The sequence below is a fragment of the Mustela lutreola genome, chromosome X, assembly GCF_030435805.1.
Source record: "Mustela lutreola isolate mMusLut2 chromosome X, mMusLut2.pri, whole genome shotgun sequence".
In the NCBI taxonomy this organism is placed as follows: Eukaryota; Metazoa; Chordata; class Mammalia; order Carnivora; family Mustelidae; genus Mustela; species Mustela lutreola.
In genome coordinates, this window is record NC_081308.1 from 132503290 (window position 1) to 132523770 (window position 20481).

The 20481-nt window shown below is 40.4% G+C and overlaps 1 protein-coding gene across 1 annotated transcript in view; it reads left to right on the forward strand.

Annotated features, from left to right (window-relative positions):
* Positions 1-3337: 3337 nt before the first annotated feature.
* The window catches only part of LOC131820853 (phosphatidylinositol-binding clathrin assembly protein-like), a 34863-nt gene continuing 17719 nt past the window's right edge, over positions 3338-20481 (forward strand). Inside the window, exons 1-12 of the mRNA XM_059156701.1 lie at positions 3338-3513; positions 5305-5447; positions 7294-7369; positions 8005-8107; positions 8199-8292; positions 8393-8504; positions 9226-9332; positions 10034-10075; positions 14357-14436; positions 15250-15326; positions 19830-19913; positions 20033-20063. Of these exons, the coding sequence (XP_059012684.1) occupies positions 3435-3513; positions 5305-5447; positions 7294-7369; positions 8005-8107; positions 8199-8292; positions 8393-8504; positions 9226-9332; positions 10034-10075; positions 14357-14436; positions 15250-15326; positions 19830-19913; positions 20033-20063 (1028 nt within the window). The 5' untranslated portion in view covers positions 3338-3434. The remainder of the gene's footprint in view (positions 3514-5304; positions 5448-7293; positions 7370-8004; positions 8108-8198; positions 8293-8392; positions 8505-9225; positions 9333-10033; positions 10076-14356; positions 14437-15249; positions 15327-19829; positions 19914-20032; positions 20064-20481) is intronic.

Genomic DNA, 20481 nt, shown 5'->3' on the forward strand with positions numbered 1-20481 from the left:
ATTTTTCCAAAATATTAAAGAGGAGGGAACACATCCATATTCATTTAATAAGGCCAACATTACCCTCATACCAAAGACACACGGTAAAATGAAATTATAGGCTGATATTCCTGATGAATATATGTGCAAAATTCTCAACAAAACACCAGCAGACCAAATTTAACAGCACCATAAAAGGATCATGCATCATGATCAAATGGAATCTATTCCAGGGATGCAAGGATGGTTTAACATTGACAAACCAATCAATGTGATACACTACATTAACAAAATGAAGGTTAGAAATGTACCTCAACATAATAAAAGCCATAGCCAATAAGCCCATAGCTAATATCATCCTCAATGGTGAAAAGCTGAAAGCTTTTTCTCAAGCTTCAGAAAATAAAACAAGAGTGCCCCCCTCACTACTTTTATTCAACCTAATACCCAGGGTATTCCTGTACCCTAGTCCTGGGTACAGCAATTAGGCAAAATTAAAAATAGAACTACTGAATGATCCAGCAATCCCAATTTGGGGTATATACCCATAGAAAATGAAATCATAATCTCAAAGAGATATATGCATTCCCATGTTTATTGCAGCATTATTAATAATAGCCAAGATATGGAAACAATCTAAGTGTCCGATGATGGATGAATGGATAAATAAAATGTGGTATGTATATAATTCAGCCATAAGAAAGAAGGAAATGCTGCCATTTGTGACAATATGGATGAATCTGGAGAACATTATGCTAAGTGAAATAAGCCATGCACAGAAGGACAAATAACGCGTGATCTCATTTATATGCAGAATCTAAGAACGTTGAACTTATATAACCAAAGAGTAGAATGATAGAATGATGGCGGTTGCCAGGGGCTGAGGTTGGGGGAAATGGGGAGAAGTTGGTCAAAGTGTACAAACTGTCAGTTATAAGAGAGATTAATGTATAGTATGGTGACCATAGTTAATAAAATTGTATACTTGGAATTTGCTAAAAGAGTAGATTTTAAGTGTTCTCATCATACACAGCAAAACCGTCAGTATGTCAGTATATATATATATATATATATATATATATATATATATATATATATTAAGTCCTCAAGGAAACTCAAGAGCTGAGCTATTATGTAAAAACGAAACCCTCATGTTATAACACCTTAAAAGAAAACATGACATTCTACAACTTAAATATATACAAAATTTTATTTGTTAATCACATCTCAATAAAACTGAAAGAAAAGATCACTCAATTTAAAAATGGGCAAAGGGGGCCACCTGGGTGGTTCAGTTGGTTAAGCACCTGACTCTTGATTTCATCTCAGTTCTCGATCTCCAGGTTATGAGTTCAAGTCCTGAATTGGGCTCCACACTGGGTGTGGATCCTACTTAAAAAAAAATAAAAATATGGGGCGCCTGAGTGGCTCAGTGGGTTAAAGCCTCTGTCTTTGGCTCAGGTCATGATCACAGGGACTTGGGATCGAGCCCCGCATTGGGCTCTCTGCTCAGCGGGGAGTCTGCTTCCTCCTCTCTCTGCCTGCCTCTCTGCCTACCTCTCTGCCTACTTGTAACCCCTGTCTGTCAAATAAATAAATAAAATCTTAAAAAAAATAAAAATATGTAAAAATGGGCAAAGGATCTGAACAGACCGTTCTCCAAAGTAGATACACAAATTGTCAATAAACACATGAAAAAAAAAAGTCCTCTAAATCATTAGTCATCAGGGAAATGCAAATGAAACCTCAAAGAGATACCACTTCCACACAGTAGGATGGCCATACTCAAACAAATGTTGATGAGGATGTGGAGAAATTACCATATAACCATGCAATTCCATTCATAGGTATATACCCAAAACAACTATAAACAGGTATTGGAACAAATATTTGTAAAGGAAGCAGTATTCACAATAGTTTAATATCCATCAAAGAATAAGTAGATAAATAAATCATAGTATACCCATGTAATGGAATATTATTTGGCCATAAAAAGAAGGTAGTATATGTGCCTATCTAAACAAACTTCAACATTCTTTAACAGATACATTAAAATACAACAAAGTAGCATTAACAGTGTCTAGTATTCAGAAGAAGCAGAAAAATATGACTCGTGTACAAGAAAAGATAAAAGTCAACAGAAACAGCTATTATCAAAGGTGAATTAGCAGATAAACATCTTAAAATAACCATGTAACTGTTATCAATATCCTCAAGGGTTTAAAGGAACATGTGAACATAATGAGAAGAGCAATAAAAGATAGATATAAAAAGAGCCAAATGGAATTGGTAGGGATGAAAAATAGAATATTAGAAATGCAACCTGTCCTGGACGGGATCAGTAGAAGATTAGGCTGCAGAAGATCACTGAACTTGAAGAGATACCTGAAGAAACTCTTGAATTTTAAGCATGGTGCGGGGAGGGGAAGCCTCCACAAATAAAAATGAACCATTTCAGTCACTTGTGATACAATATTAGGAACTATACTACACATTTAATTGGGACATTGCACCTAATAGTAGAAAAATATGCATCTTTTCAAGGGTACACAGATGTTGACCTTGATAAAGGTCATAAAATAAATCTCAACAAAGTTTAAAAGATTGAAACCATAAGCAATATGTTCTTTGACAGGAAAGCAGTACTTAAGTCTAAATGCTTTTATTATAAGAGAAGATAAGATATCTAACCTACCGTAGGAAACCAGAAGATAAAGAGCAAAATAAATGAAAAGCAAGTAGAAGGAAAGGAAATAGTAAAGAGCAGAAGTCAATGAAATAGGAAACAGAATATAGAGAAAACCAGAAGTTGGTTCTTGGAGCAGATCATCACCGCTGATAGCTCTCTAGTCAGAAAAAGGAGAGAGAAGACTCAGCAACATCAGGACGGACAGTGGGCACATCACTACAGACCCCACGGGCATTAAAGGATAATCAAGGGAGAGCATGAACAACCCGATGGGTCTATATCCGCTGCTGGCTGAAGGAGAGGAGGACAAGTCCTTAAGCAGGAAACAGCCCCCATAATATTCGAGCTTCCCCAAACCCGAAGAGCGGCAGAGCTTTTGCCTGGAGTCTTCAACATGTCCCCCTTCGTCATAATATTCGGTCGATGGGTTTTTCTAGTTTGTTATTGAGCATCTTCTCCGCGAAGGATCCGCCTCGCTCCTCTGGAGGTGCCGTGGCCCACGCTCAATCCTGTCTTCGGACCCGCTTGGTGGCCCACGGCCCTCTCGCCCCATGCTCTGGCCAACACCCTGGGGCCTCGCAGCTTCAAACTCCACCTCACAATGCTGCGTCTCTGCGTCAGGCTGCAGGGCCAGGCCTTTCTTCCGTCACCTCGGGGGCTCCACCTGTTACCTGAGGTGCCACCCTGGCTCAGTCCGCCGGTCCGGAAGAGGAGGGACCAGACTCCAGGGCCATCACCCTCGTGGCTGGCAGTCCGCGACGCACCCATGGGGTCGTCTGCGTCCAAGGCTGCCCTCGGGGCGACCACCGATGAGCCTATGGAGCCCAAGGCGAAACACCTGGCGGGTGAGTAGGAGGCCTGGGCGCCTCTGGTGCCAGTACCCCGCACCCCTCTCCCGCACCCCTCCCCCAACCCTCTTTTTCCTGCAGCAGCATTGACAGGAGATTGAATTCTCACCCCTAGTCATCTTGGGAGGGAGCCTGGAAGAGAACCACTGGTCTTTTTAAGTCCAGCCTCGGAACTATTTACAAGCTATTCAGAGAATTTAGGACACGCGAAATGGTGGAGTAACAACCCAGCCTTCTGAAGAGTCTAATTTCAAAGCCCAGACCCCTTGCGAATCATTACATTCAGCAAGTCTTGCGAAGTAAAGGAAGGAAAAGTCTATAGAGCTGATCATCCCAGAAGCAGTCTTAACCTAAGGTCAACGAATAGGCTTTAGAATGTCCGACAACATTCAACAGCACCCCTGTGAATGTTTCCAGGGGACAGAATTTTGATTCTTGAAATTATCTGTGGCTCAAAGACAGAACAGACTCTCAGGCTAGCCCTGCCACCTGCTGTTTGAGTTCACATCAAGCACTGACTCTATAAATAGGTGATTTTGCCTGTATACATAAATCCCACTGCTTTTGAAAACTTTATAGCCAAGTCACTCTTATGATCACCTCCTTATTTTGATATTTTGCTTAAAAGCTCTCCACTGATTCAGTATGTACCAAAATTGGCTTCCCAAGACCTTTTGGTCTTGAACAACAGTTAGCTACATGAACAATGTATGGAACCAAAGGGGATACTTGATATACCAATGGTTCAGTCCAAAGGCTGAAATAGTGGAAAAGTGGAAACAACAAACTTACAAAGGAAACTAACCAGACAGAGGAAGGAAGCTGACTTAGAGAAAAAACATGACAGAAACTCATTCTTCATAATCTTAATCATGGCAACTAACCAGACAGAGGAAGGAAGCTGACTTAGAGAAAAAACATGACAGAAACTCATTCTTCATAATCTTAATCATGGCAGAGCCACTGGCATGTAGTATATATACACTTGAGTGAATGGATCTAGGTTAAGGTCAGCCTAGTGACCCTTCACTAGCATATTTGCTAAGCACCCTCCTCAGAATGTGAACATGCTGATTAAGAAGTGCTGGGGATGAAGTCTACAACAATGGAAAAAATGCAATTATGCAAGTTAGCAATTGGGGCACCTGGCTGGCTCAGTCAGTAGAGCATGTGACTCTTGATCTTGGGATGGTGAGTTTGAGCCCCACGTTGGGGGGCAGAGTTTACTTAAAAACTTTTTTTTTTTAAAGAAGAAGCAACAAAAGCTTAAAGGATGCAAGCAAAGGGCTAGACATGGGGTGACACTACACGGAAAATGCCTGACTGAACCTTCATGTAATGACACTTTTCTTGAGGGAGGCAGGATGACATAATGGTCCACATCTTGGTCAAAAGAGTCTGATTTCAAATACCAGCCCTGCCACTTAACTACCTGTCTGACATTGCGTATGTTACCTTCTTGAGTCCTAGTCATTCATTTAACAACTATTTACCGCAACTCATTGTATGCCAGCCATTGTGCTGGGTCTCAGGGAGACCTGGTGTCCAAAATGAACACAGGCCCTACCCCCACCAAGTATACAGGACAATAGCATAATGGGCCATTAACTATCAGGTCACATACATCAGTACAAATTGTAACACCTGTAACGAAGAAAATGTTTTGGACTATTCCCTTCGTCATTTCTGACATTTGATTGCTCTGTATTTAAGTTAAAGTTACCAATTTTGGTTTGGAAAAATTATTTCTCATTTGTGTCTTAATACTTGCCACTGTCTCTCATTCAGACCTCATTCAGTACATAAATGGAACAAACATGAGCGTGGATCATTTGGCTGATGTTCTTTCTGAAAAAACCGGGAACAGCAGCTGGGTGGTAGTATTCAAAGCCCTGGTTACTGTCCATCACCTTATGGTGCACGGAAATGAGGTGAGAACACAGATATTCGACTGGTAATCATTTCCTTCCTTTTGGTACGGAGAACTGTCAGTACACGACTGCAAAATATTCTTGGTATGTCAAGGTTTATTATCTGTTACTTTGTCACAAGTGGGGGAAAAGAACAGCAGTAGCTACGAAAAGGCTGATTTTTGCATTTTTACTGAGGAGTATATCTTGGCAATCAGTATTGGAGGTACACTGTTTCAGCCACTAGATAAGAAAGTGGGTGATAGAGTGGGCATCTCTCTCACTTCCTTAGACTCTTTTGACCAGAGAGAGAAAACCCTCAAAGGTGTATTGCTTTACTTTACCAGGAGAAACCAGGTGCCTGAGTGGATTACGTCAATACTTGTCCACCTGTCCCCACATACACTCTTTGTATTTTACAGAACTGAAATGTTCTTGAACATCAAATTATTTATTCTACTCTAACATTTTGTCTCAGTAAGCTTTGCATTAAAAAGTTAGGATTTAGAAAAAGGTTGGGGGGACAAACCATAAGAGACTCTTTGTTTCTTTTTTACGATTTTATTTATTTATTTGACAGATAGACAGAGAGATCACAAGTAGGCAGAGAGGCAGGCAGAGAGAGAGGAGGAAGCAGGCTCCCCGCTGAGCAGAGAGCCCGATGGGGGGCTCAATCCTAGGACCCTGAGACCATGACCCGAGCCGAAGGCAGAGGCCCAACCCACTGAGCCACCCAGGCGCCCCCATAAGAGGCTCTTAACGTTAGGGTTAACTGAGGGTTGATGGATGGAGGTGGGTGGAGGGATGGGCTAGATGGGGGATGGAAACTAAGGGCACTGCTGGTGAGCTCTGGGTGTTGTATGTTGTATTGGATCACTGAATTCTACTCCAGAAGCTAGTGTTGCACTGTATGTTAACTAACTGGATTTTAACTATGGTACAATAAAATAAAGCCTTTTGAGAGAAATAACATCTTTTGGAAAAAATAGAATGACATCTTCATCTTATTCCAACATACAAAAATAAATTCCACACAAATGAAACACCTGTAAGTGCAAAAAGCTAAGTTTTAAAATCGAAGAAAACGTAGGAGAACGTGCTTATGACATTTGAGTAGGAAAGACACCATAAAAGTTGGAATAAGATATTTCAAACAGAAATATTAAAGAAAAAAGATGAATATTCAGGATTTGTGATCAGTATGAAAAAAGCAGTATAGTGGAATAGTGCACAAGACAAATGAACAGAGAATTCACAGAAAAGGAAACCAGAATGGCTGAAAACCATCTGACAACGTGCTCAGATAAACAAAATTTAAAATGCGTGACAATATGAAGAGTTGGAAGGTCTTGAGGAAATGAGAACTCACAGACCCTGTGGATGATATGGAATTTATGACTGGGGAGAGGAGAACATTGAGACATGTTTAGAAAAATTGAAAATGCCAAGCCCAGTGACCCAGCAAATCCACTTCTCATAGCATATTTATAATAACTAAAAAGTAGAAATCACATAAATTTCCATCAGTACAGAACAGATCACTAAAACGAGGTGCATATGTATAATGAAGTATTATATAATGTATACTGATAAGGCTAGATCTCAAAAAGAATGCTAATAGAGGAAGTAAGTTGCAGAATGGGATTTAGATATAATATTTATGTAAATTTAAAAATACTGGGACAAATAGATCTGAAACTATAAAGAAAATACACTGTAAAGATTTATATTATTAATTATTAATCAATGCTCAGGAAATAGAAGCTATATGATAGAATTATGTCAACTATGCATTCACAATGATAAACTCATTAAAGAGCTCTATTTGTGGACAGAAGCTAACTTTGTAATTTGGCACATTTGACAGCGTTTTATCCAACATCTTGCATCTAGAAACTCCTTGTTTACTTTACACAACTTCCTGGATAAAAGTGTCATAGAAGGTAAGATGATTCTTTAATGGAAATACTACATGTGGCAAGGAGGGAAACACTCTGTTTTGAAAACCATGCCTGGGGGCGCCTGGGTGGCTCAGTGGGTTAAAGCCTCTGCCTTTGGCTCAGGTCATGATCCCGGGGTCCTGGGATCAAGCCCCGCATCCGGCTGTCCGCTCTGCGGGGAGCCTGCTTCTTCCTCTCTCTCTCTGCCTATTTCTGATCTCTGTCTGTCAAATAAATAAGTATAATTTTTTTAAAAAAAGAGTTTCTTAAAAAAAAAAAATTCTTTGAAAACCATGCCTGGTTAGAACATGGGAGGGCTGGGGAGGGCTGGTGACGGTGGGATGGGCAGTTTCAGGAAAGTGGTAAGAACTTAGGATAGTCTCTGCAGCAGTGGGAAGAAGCTGATAAAGTTCAGTTATTCCCTGTGTTCATGAATGTCACCAACCTCACAAGGTGGTTTCGAGGCCTTGAGGAACTAAGCAATAATCTTGAGCTAGAATCTTTAGCTTTTGTGCTTGGAAGGTTTGTTGAGGTCTATGGGGGGAAGTGAAATGGTAGCTCTTTGCATTTACGTATACTGTAAATGGTTCATGTTGGTAAAACTGGAAATAATGACGTGTCATTCAATTCATGTTTAGGCTACACCATGTCAACCTTCATCAGACGATACAGCAGGTACTTGAATGAGAAGTCTCTCGCGTACAGACTGATTGCATCTGACATCACCAAAACCAAGAGAGGGTCAGTAAATACCACTGGCTTGTAGGCGAAAATATGGAGTTGACCAAAAACACAGCTTTATTTAAAGATGCTGATGTCATCTCTTTTATAGGACGGACGGTACGATGAGAACTATGGATACAAAGCAGCTGCTAAACACTCTTCCAGTCATTCAAACGCAGTTTGATGCTCTTCTTAATTTTAATGTAAGAGCTTTATGTATCCTTTTTAAACATACAGGCCAAGGACACTGTTTGGCAGTAATGGGAGAAGGAATTGTTTTAAACTCTTCTATTTAATTTCCAGGCAAACCCTGATGAGCTAACCAATGGCATAATACATGCTGCTTTCATGCTTCTCTTTAAGGATTCTCTTCGCCTCTTTGCAGCCTACAATGAGGGTATCCTTAATCTGCTAGGTAGGCTAAAGAAGGGACATTGCTTAAAAAATAGACGGGTCAAAACCTTTTCTCTCTACGTGTAGACTAATGTAGACTACTTTCGTGATAGATTCAAAATAGAGGACCCTTTTAAGATCATATATATTTAAAAATGAGACATTATATTTCTTTTTTGGATTAAAGTTCCTTGACTAATTAGCCACTGAGCTGTGTATTTCTTTGTACAAATGCTAATTGATATTTCTGGGAAATTTCTGTCCTCATTTAGCCCTCATGAATGATTCATGTAATTGGGAGTGTTCTCCAAGCTTCATTGATGAGAACTTGAGGTATTTCTTACGCTGAAGGAGTATCCTAGTACGTTTGTAGAGTTATGAAAGAGAAGGATACACAGCCCCTTCCCTCAAAATCTTCAGATCTTGATGTTAGTCAATAAGATTACAGACTGGAAGTTGTAGAGATTAAACTAAACCAAACTCTCTGGATATGCGATTCAATTCTGGGTATCTTCCCAGCATCAGTTTTTGGCATGTGGTACTTCATAAAAATCTGCTGATTATATGGATTGAGCAGTCTTGTTGCTTGCTAAGACAGAAAATAACTGGCTTAAATCTGTAATTGTTTTGAACAAGTTAAAATCATATACAGATTCAGCTGAAATTAAAATTATGAAAATGGAGTGAAACTGGAAAATTGCTGAGATACTGGCTCCTTCATGGTGATTTTTTCTAATTTGTAGACAAATATTTTGATATGAGAAAAAACCAATGCAAGGAGAGTTTGGATATTTACATCAAGTTCCTTGAAAGAACAGCCAAACTGGCACAGTTCCTGAAAGTTGCAGAGGTACGGAAATCGATTTCTACCCAAGGATTTTCTGGATTTTCCCCTCCCCCCACTGCACAAACACACAGAAATTGTTAGTATTTTGAACTATTTTGTAAACAGTAAGACTATACCCTAAAATTAAGTAGTTCAAGGATTTGTGTTTGTAGTTGTGAAGATAACTGTTGCCAGAAACTGGGCCTCATACGACACATATCTTTCCAGATAGTGGACAATACGTAGCACAGTCTGTTATCAGCTGAAGAAGGGAACACATGAGGTGACCCCCACATTTCCCCTGACACTCAGAAGAACCCAAGCAGGATAAATACATTGAACTTCTGAAAACCAAAGCAAACCCAACAGAACACAACAAAAACAAAACATGATATATTACTCAAAGGAGAACAACAGTATGAACATCCAAAATACAACTTGGCTCTTTCCAGAACCACAAAGATGCAATATCTGACAAGAGTTCTCTTCTAGGGTTATCCTTAGGATGACTATAAGTTTGGGTTTAAGTGTACAAGGCATACCTTTGCTTGACATGTTTTTCCTGACCAACTAGGTACTAGCCCAGCAAGGCCTTCATGCTCCAGGAGTATTTTCTCTTTTGTGTGCACGTTGGTAACGTTGGTTACTTACAGTAACTTACAGTTACTTTTCTTTGTTGCCACTCCCTGTTGTAATGTGTACTCCCCGCTCGCTTGTGAATTCAGCAAGTTGGAATTGACCGGAATGACATTCCATATCTTACACAGGTCAGTGTATCTTTCCTACGTGTTTAAATGACTTTTTTTTGTCATTAGGTATATGTGTTTATTATATTGTCATCTGAGACTCCATCCTTTGCCATAAATTAACGTATGTATTTTCATTCCCTCCTGACACACACACACACACACACACACACACACACATATACATAGACACGTGTTTTCTGAACAGGTCTTTGAGCTGTTGGTTCTGTAAAAGAGGCCATTCCCTGCTGAATGTTAAATGGTGACTCATAGTCTAACAACTAGCCCACGCTCTTTAAGTGGACAGAACTGATTAGTGGAAACAGCAGAATATTTGGAATCCTAGGCAACTCATTTCCATTCTCCGCGGCTCACTTTTGCATCTGTAAAATGTGTATAATTCTGTTGTCTTTCTCATAGCAGTCTTATGAGAATCAAACGAGCTCAGACTTTTTCCTTCCCTAGGAGCTGCTCATCAGGAATCTCTCCCTGGCAATGGGTGGGGTATGAGGTCGAGGTGTGGCTGAGATGAAGGTCTGGCGAGCGACTCACGCAGCCTGCTTGTGCCTTTTGGACTGGCTTGTGCTCTGTCCCACATGTACCACAGGGCTTGAATAGTAGGGCTGCTGGCCTGGTCTGGGCCCCCTCCAGGGAGCTCTTTCCTGCTCTGGGCCCCAAACTAATGTGGCAGGCTGCTAGGTCATCTGGGATATGTGTCAAAGCATTCTTGCCCTGGTGTGGGAACCTGCTGTCTTGGGAACTCAAAGAGGCCTACCCGCTGTTGTGTCTCCTTTTTGACGCTGGGAGGTGCAAGATGTGTACTACGTTATCTTCTATTTTGGATGGAATTTCCCGATAAACTCCTGGCCCCTGGAACCCTAAACATGTTACTCAAGTAGAAAGTCCCTGAATCTTTGTAGGTTTATTTCCTACCTTCTGGAACATTCATAGCTTTTCTAACCACTTTCTGCTCATCTGATCCAGTTAGCGTGACATCACGGATAGGAGAATCAGTGTGATTCTCTGAGGGATGACCAGATGGTCTAGACTTCTTTTGACCAGCATATGACAGAATGTTGAGAGAGTTAACACAGCCTGGGTCACATTGTTAATGTGTACTGCTGTTCATTCCATGCCCACAACGCCTTGTGATTTACACTTGGAAGCTGAAACTTCACGCATGTATGTGAGTTCCAGAGGAACTCTTGTGCCTGGCATATGGCTACAGTCAGATTCCTAGCTGACTGATTATACTGTAGTTTCTCATTCTCCAAGGCCTGACTGGTTTGGGGGCCATAATGGTGAATGACATGGAATGATTGGCACCAATTCTGCCATCCTCCTGGAAGGTGATGTGTTTTGTTTTGTATTTTTTTTAAGATTTTATTTGACAGAGAGAGATCATAGGTAGACAGGGAGGCAGGTAGAGAGAGGGGGAAGCAGGATCCCTGCCTGGTAGAGAGCCTGATGCGGGGCTCAATCCCAGGACCCTGAGACCATGACCTGAGCTGAAGGCAGAGGCTTTAACCCACTGAGCCACCCAGGTGATGTGTTTTTATTTACTATTTTGCCTGGAGGGCAAGTGGAGGCTGTTTAAGATGCAGAGCTCTCAACCCCACAAGGTACATGTCCCATCGGGATCTTCCCCCGCCCACTCTTGGCCTCTAGGCCTGGAACTACAGTGAAGTCACAGCATAGCCCAGAGACTAAGGATTTCCAAGGTCATCGCCCCCCATCCCATAAGTTAGGGCTTAAAAGCCCCACCCTGACCTCAGCGTGGCAGGCCTGCCTTGCTTGGGACCCGGTGAAGGTGAAGTACTCAGACAGTACGTCGCCCAGGCGGTCGCCATAGGAAGAGAGAGAGGCTGCAGATGCAGGCTGAGGTCCCGTCAGCAGTTGTAGGACACTGGATCCAGAACACCGTGGACGCAGCAGGCCCCCGGGGAAGAGGGGGCAGGAGGCGCGGACAGGATGGTCACAGGTGCAAGGAAGCGTCCCGGCGGCGGGCGGAGGAGTTTCTGTGCGGGTCTTCTCGGGAGGCCTGGAGCGCACACAGCGCCCACGCGTTCGTTCGTGTGCAGAGAAGTGAGAGGGGCCCCGCGCACAGACAGCGAACCCCGCTGCGGGGCGGAGCAACTCTGGCTTCCCGGAGGAGGCGTCAGATAAGCAGAGCGAGGGAGAATGTCGGGCGACAGCGGCGCAGACGGCACGTCTGCCTGGATGCGTCTCCTCCCTCGGCCTCGGCGTCTCTGCGCTTTCGGCCTCTCCAAAGAGGTCTCTGGGCTCCGAGCTGCGCTTCCACTGGGAAGCGTCTCGGCTCGGCCTAAGTTCTGGGGAGTCGCCCGCGGTGTCCTGCTGACGTCGTCCGCTGACCTCGGGCGGGGGCTTTGTCACAGATTCGCAGCTGCCGCCGAACGTCCGAAAACAACGCAGATAAAAAACATTCTTTCTAGCAAACATTGTTCGAATTTACTGCTAACTTGTTATTTTAGTTATTTTTTTGCTAGTTATGTTGTTATATTTTTGTTCAATGACTGAGTGAATGAAACAAATATTCTATCCCTTTGGCAACTGTGTGTTGGACATAATGAAACTGATCATGTTTGGGTGATCATTCCCGGTCTTCCCTACCCAGGGTGCTCTTAACAGGCATTTCTGGCCTTCCTCTGGTCCCCATATTTAGTCCAGTACGAAAATCCCTCTGAGCAGATTTCTGCTGGGCCGTGTGTGTGTGTTTTTTAAGATTTTATTTATTTATTTAACAGGCAGAGGTCACCAGTAGGCAGCGAGGCAGGCAGAGAGAGAGAGAGGAGGAAACAGACTCCCCGCTGAGCAGAGAACCCGATGCAGGGCTCGATCCCAGGACGCTGGGATCATGACCTGAGCCGAAGGCAGAGGTTTAACCCACTGAGCCACCCAGGCGCCCCCACCCAATATTCTTAAAAGAAAGTCTGCAGTTATCCACATAGCCTCTAATGGAAGGTTCTGCATTGTTGAATCCTTACCTACTATCCAGCTTCATGTCCTGCACATTTCCCGCTGCTCTCTGCTCTAGCAACAAAGGGCAACTTTATTCTTGGTCTGTGCCAGGTGCCCTTGCCTTTGCACATGTTCTTCTCCTGCCTGCAATTCTCATTCTTACTTAGGTTCCGGATATCCTTCAGATGGCAGCTCACTTGTTGCTTTATTTGGAAGGACTTGCTCCCCTGACATCGCTGACGTGATCAGATGGCCTAGCTTAACACTATCTGAATATCTTGTACCCCTCTTTCATAGTACTTTTCAGAACTTTGATTTTTGCATTTATTCATGTGATTATTTGATACATCTCCTCCCCCAGACCTGTAGAATGGAGTTTCCCAGGTCATGAAGCCGCGGGCTAGATAGTTTTTGCTCATGGAAACAAAGAGAGAAAGAAAGAAAACCTGGTGATTCATGAAGGAGTAAAAAATAATAAATGAGGGACACCTGGGTGGCTCAGTGGGTTAAAGATTCAGCCTTTGGCTCAGGTCATGATCTCAGGGTCCTGGGATCGAGCCCCGCATCGGGCTGTCTGCTCAGCGGGGAGTCTCCTTCCTGCCCCCCCCTCCCCCCGCCTGCCTCTCTGCCTGCTTCTGATCTCTCTCTGTCAAATAAATAAATAAAAATCTTTAAAAAATTTAAAAAAATGAATGAGTTCAAGTCCAAAAGAAATAGATCTTTTAGCAGTCCATGGGCCATTAACAAAAAAGTATGTGAAAGCATAGTTTGAAAATCTGATTTGATATCAAGATGCTGCTTTTCATAATGAATTTATCTGTAGCATTTGCAGCTGACCCTTGAAAAACATGGGTTTGAACTATGCAGGCCATTTATATGTGGAGATTTTTCAAGAAATATATTGGAAAATGTTTTGGAGATTTGCAACAGTTTGAAAAAACTCACCGACGAACTGTGTAGCCTACAAATACTGAAAAAATGAAGAAAAAGTTAGGTATTGTTGTAACAACACAGCACATAATACATATAACATAGAAAATCAGTGTTAATAGATACTTTGTATTATTGGTAAAACTTCCCAGTCAAGGCTAAGCTATTAGTGGCTAACTTACGGGGAAGTCAAAAGTTGCACATGGATTTGCCACTGCAGAAGGGTGTATGCCCCTAACCCCCACATTGTCTGAAGGTCAACTGTATGTACCTTTAATGCCTTTGTTATATAAGTGTCTTCATTTTTGTTCAGAACCTTTTTATGATGTAAGAGTGTATGGATATGCTAAGAACTATCAGAAAATATGTCTTTCACAATAACTTTATCTTCAGGCACCCCATAGTTTACTTGAAGCACTAAAACAACATTTAGCTTCTTTGGAAGAGAAAAATGACAGTTGGTCTCCTTACAGGTAAGTTAATAAATGTCTTAATTTAGATTAATTTGTTTCTCTCTAAATAATTTCCCTGATTTTAACAATCTGAAAGTGACTAAGTAAATAATGGGCTTTGAACATGCTGGAACACATTTTCAATGACAGTATGGAAGAGAGGTTTTCAGTCTTTTCTGGGACCCCATTCTCTCCACAGGGGTAATATGCTTTCCAAGGGAACATCTTTTATTATGCTGAGTGATTCTCGAAATCAAAAGTTGGGACTGGAATAAACCTTCTTTTGAAGAATTTGATTTCTTCTCTTAGAGGCTCCTCTAGTGGGAATAATTGCTGTAGATGATTATTTAATATTTATCCACAAAACTGTGCACAGTAACATTCAAGGTCTGTGTGTTACACAGATATATGTACATACACCCATATATACACAGAAATTAAATAATACAAATTTTGAGGTGTATCACTTCAAAAGGCTCATGTGAACTATTTCACATGAAAATTATGAAAATTATGGTTTCAATTTTCTTTCATTCTTTCTTCCTCTTCTTCTTTTTACTTTCCAGTTGTTCTAAATTTCTATAAGGCTTATTCATTCATTCCATTATTTAGGTTATATTGATTATAATGGACTCATATTATCATGTTCTATTAGACAACAAGTCTGTTGACTGTTTCTTTATCACAGATAGATGTAGAGTTAGTATATAGTTGGATGGACGGATTAATGAATGGATAAATGCTTGACTTAAAGATATGTAGGCTCAGCTGGGTAGGATATATGTGATTCTACTTATTCTCCAGCATGTCTCATTTTTCTTGTAATCTTTTAAGTCTCCAGCATGCACTGATCCCCTCTATACCAAATAATCCAGTTGTGAATGCTTCAGCAAGTGGAGCTTGGTTTGCAGGTAACATAACTCGATTATATGATTATATCCGTAATCACTGAAAGCAGGATTAGTCTTTAATTCTTCCACTGCTTAACCACCTACTGTGTCTGCTGTCTCTTCCTGAAACAGTCTTTGACCTAGTGGTTTCATTTATAGGAATTGATCTAATGTATATGTTCAGGGTTGTGAAATGATGTATGAACAGGGATATTTGTTACAATGTTGGAGAGCAGAATGACTATCCTTGTTTTTAGGTAGTGAAATGGAATGATCTCCAAGATATTGTTAAATGGAAAATAAGCAAGGTGTGAAACAAAGAGTACTATGCTCCCAACTTTGTTTTTAAAAACAGAAAAAAGATGGGGCGCCTGGGTGGCTCAGTGGGTTAAGGCCTCTGCCTTTGGCTCGGGTCATGATCCCAGGGTCCTGGGATCGAGCCCCACATCGGGCTCCCTGCTCCGCAGGGAGCCTGCTTCCTTCTCTCTCTCTCTGCCTGTCTCTCAGCCTCCTTGTGATCTCTGTCTGTCAAATAAATAAATAAAATCTTGAAAAAAAATAAAAACAGAAAAAAGAATACATATGTTTGTATAATTTCTTAGAGTACTTCTGGAAAGATATACAAAAAATGAATAAAATGCCGTGCCCCCAGGAAGAATTTGGTGGTTCATGGAAAGGGAGAGTCCTCACTGTAACTTTTTAATTTCAATTTTTTAAAATTTAATTTCAATTTTAACTTTTTAATTCTTAACTTTTAATTTCACACTTGCAAATAATTACTAATTAAAGGAAATTTAACAAAGAAACACACGAACACATACAGTGTGATACTTTGTTATGCTTAACATGCAAGTCCTTTGTAACCTCTTAAGGTTAGTTTGCCTCATATTTCATAGTGTGCTGAATTTTCAGGAATTTTGCAAGCTAGTGGATGCCACATTGATAACTTGTAATTTACCATGATGAAAGTATTTACACCAAAGAAATGGAAAAATACTGTAAGGCAGGCCTTTAGTTTTTCTTGGAGAGCAGCTTGTTATACATTTCCTGACAGCTCATATGTTTTTTAATGGGTGTTTGTGTTTCAGTGATGTCAACTGATCCTTTAGTCACAAATCCACATAATAATGTTATATTACCATTGGGTTTACAAGTGCTTGAATTAAAGTTTGTTCTTAATCTAACTTGAAGACTTAAACTGTATCTGTTTTAAATGTTTTTACTTTTCTTTTGTACATATATGCTCAATGGACACACCTTCTGCATTTTCAATGGGTGAGTTTGACCAAAACTTTGAGGAACGTAAGTCCTTTGAATAAGCCCATATTAAAGCAAAAGTGGCACATTTTCTTTGTTTCCAAAAGAATGACTACTTTTCTGAGTTCCTGTGGTTTGGGAATCATTAGTACTTACAACAGATATGACCAGAAGAGTAAATACAGTATATTGCTTGAACCAATTCTGTTGACAATCCCGTGACTCCCTGAAACCAGTTTTTTTTTTTTCTTAAATCACTGATTTAAAAGTACCTCCATGAAACCAGAGTACTTGGTTCAAACTCTACCATTCATGGATGGTGTGGCTTTTTTCTTTAACCATTTAACCTCTCTGTGCCTCAGCTTCCTGCTCCTCGTCAGGTTGCTGTCAGAATAAATGAATCCATACTTGTAGAGTGCTGAGAACAGGGCTTGATCCATGTGTTACTTAGAAGTACATTTTAAATTTTTCATGTATATGGGGAATGGGGATCTTTTTATTTTTTATTTTAATTCCAGTATAATGAACACACAGTGTTATATTAGTTCCAAGTGTACAATACATCGATTCCACACGATTCCACATGATTCAGTGCTCATCAGGACAAGTGCCCTCCTTCATCCCCATTCCCTGTTTCCCCCATGCCCTCACCCCCCTCCCCTCTGGTGACCATCAGTGTATTCTCCATAGTTAAGAGTGCGTTTTGGAGGCGCCTGGGTGGCTCAGTGGGTTAAAGCCTCTGCCTTCGGCTCAGGTCATGATCCCAGGGTCCTGGGATCAAGCCCCGCATCGGGCCCTCTGCTCAGTGGGAAGCCTGCTTCCCCCTCTCTCTCTCTGCCTGCCTCTCTGCCTACTTGGGATCTCTCTCTCTCTGTCAAATAAATAAAATCTTTAAAAAAAAAAGTCTATTTTGTCTCTCTCTCCTCAGCCCCTGCCCATGATCGTTTGTTTTGTTTCTTGAATTCCACATATAAGTGAATTCATACGGTATTTGTCTTTCTTTGACTGACTATTTTGCTTGAAGCTCCTTCCATGTCATAGCAAGTGGTAAGACTTTATTCTTTTTGGTGGCTGAGTAATATTTCATTGTGTATATATACCACATCTTGTTCATCCATTCATCTATCATTGGACACTTGGACCATTTCCATGACTTGGCTATTATGGTCAATAATGCTGCTATAAATGTAGTGATGCACATATATGTTTGCATTAGTGTTTTTGTATTATGGGGGTAAATACCCAGTATTGAGATTACTGGACCACAGGCTAGTCCTATTTTTAAGTTTTCCAGAGTGGCTGCACCTCCTTGAATTCCCACCAACAGTGCAAGAGGGTTCCTTTTTCTCCACATCTTTGCCAACATCTATTGTTTCTTGTGTTGTTGATTTTAGCCATTCTGACAGATGTGAGGTAGCATCCCATCGTGGTCTTGATTTGTATTTCCCTGATGATGAGTGATGTTGAGCATCTTTTCATTTGTCTGTTGGAGATATGGGGATTTTCTAAAGATCTTTCCTGCTACTGAATTCTGGCTTACTTGCACTATGTCAAAGAACCTTCTCTATAAATTTAGTCCTTTGGAATTTGTTGATACTTGCTTCGTGGCCCATCATATAGTCTTTTTTTTTTTTTTTTTGATAGAAGTTCTATGTGCACTGGAAAACTGTATCCTCTTATTGTGTTGTTCAAATCCTTTGTGTCTTTATTGTTTTGCCTGCTTGTTCATAGAGTTACTAAGTAACTCATAAGCTACATTAAGCGCTATTTTTACCTCCACACCACTAACTGACCCTTGTCAAAGTCACCAATCACCTCCATGTTGTAAGTTCTGATGCTGATTACTTGGTTTTCATCTTATTAGACCCCCTAGTTCACCATTCCCACTTCCTTCATACAGTTTCTTCAGTTCGTCTACTGGTTTTCCTCTTATGTGATTCTTGGCTCTTTTTTAGACTGTTTTTTTTTTTGATGTTTTTTCCTCATTTCTCTTCTTTATATATACTTATTCACTGCCTAGATGGCCTCATCCAGACTCAAGGCCGTAAGTACTGCTTACATGATAAGGACTCCCAAATTATTCTCTCCAGTTACGGATATTTCTCCTGGACTCCAGAATTATATAGCCAAGTGTCTATTCAGTGGTTTTACTTGAATGATCTAGTCTGGTTCTATAACTCACTACGTGCAAAACTAAGCTTCTGATATTCCTCCCCAAACCTGTTGATTTCACCTTCAAAACATATCTAAACATTGACCACTTCTCACTATCTTCAGGGCTAACCCTATTTCAAGTTACCATTGTCTCTTAGCTTCTTCCCTTGCCCTCTACAGTCCATTCTTCACATAACAGAGCGATCTGATTAAAATACAAGCCAGGCAGATCATGTCTCTCCTCTGTCCAAATCCCTCCAGTGGCTTCCACATCTCAGGGAAGCTGCCGAAGATGGTGGCCTCTGAGTAAAATGCAAAGTCCTTATAATTCTTTACAAGGCCCTCAATTGCCTTTTTGACTCCTTTCATTACTCTGACTCCCGACACATTGGCCTCCTCGCTGGAGGATCTTCATGGCTCTCTTCCATATATGTTAGGTCTTTATTTAAAAGTCCTCTTCTCAGTGAGCCTTTTCCATCTAAATTTACATACCCCTCCGCCACCAACATATCACACCTCTTCCTTGGATATTTTTCCCTCAGTACTTATCACAATCACAATCACAAACTAACATATACTTCATTTATCTTGGTTATTTTGTGTCTCTATTGTAATGTAAGCTACATGAAGGCAGAGATTTTTTTTTTTTTTAAGATTTTATTTATTTATTTGACAGAGAGAAATCACAAGTAGATGGAGAGGCAGGCAGAGACAGAGAGGAAGGGAAGCAGGCTCCCTGCTGAGCAGAGAGCCTGACACGGGACTCGATCCCAGGATCCCGAGATCATGACCTGAGCCGAAGGCAGCGGCTTAACCCACTGAGCCACCCAGGCGCCCAAGGCAGAGATTTTTATGTTTTTTTCTTCACTGCTGTATCTTTAGTATCTAGTATTGTGTCTAACAAGTGCTCAATTAAAACGTATTTAATGAATAACTTTATGTGACTTTATACTCATTAACCTAAGAACTTGATGTGCTGTTAGTTTGTAATGGGAGGTACATATATATATCATTATTGGTATAAATTTGGTTTAGTTTTTCATCTAATTTTGTCTCTTATTTTCAGATTATCTTCCCTATCTGATATATTATAACCAACATTACCTTCACAAGCCCACAAATCTGTTGAAGCCAGACAGCAACATGGAAAAATCACAGCAAAAAATCTGGATGGCTCACTTGTAAACCCTGTAGGAAGTAAACATCTATTTTTAAATTAATATTTTAGATAATATATATATATATATATATATATAAATGCATTTTAAGAAAAAGTATATAAAAATAATGTAAAATTTGCTTTTTTTATTAAATAGATCTTAACCTTGGAGAAAGTCCAGTCAACAGGTAAGTTTTTCTTATTTTAAAAAGGACAGACAATAATATATACATGTTAGAGGAAGAGACTCATGAGAATAACTAGAAAATAATTACTTTAAAATTCGATACAGGAATCATTTGTTATAAAACTCTTAGGTGATTTTTTTTCCTTCAAATATTAAATTAGAGAATTTACTCTTTATATACTATCCCAATTTTTGTAGGTTAAGTTCTTGGTTAAAGTGTAATGTATTATGTACTGCATGGTTCTCCTCTTACCTCTCTGACAATCCCTTCATGGTTCATCTGAAGGATCTTCTTTTTTTAAGCATGTCTTAAATATTGGCATTTCTCAAAGTTTTTGTACTTTTGGTTCTTTTCTTCCTTTATTATATAGAGTGTATTAAATGAATAATACTTATTTTTTACTTTATTAAACAAAGAC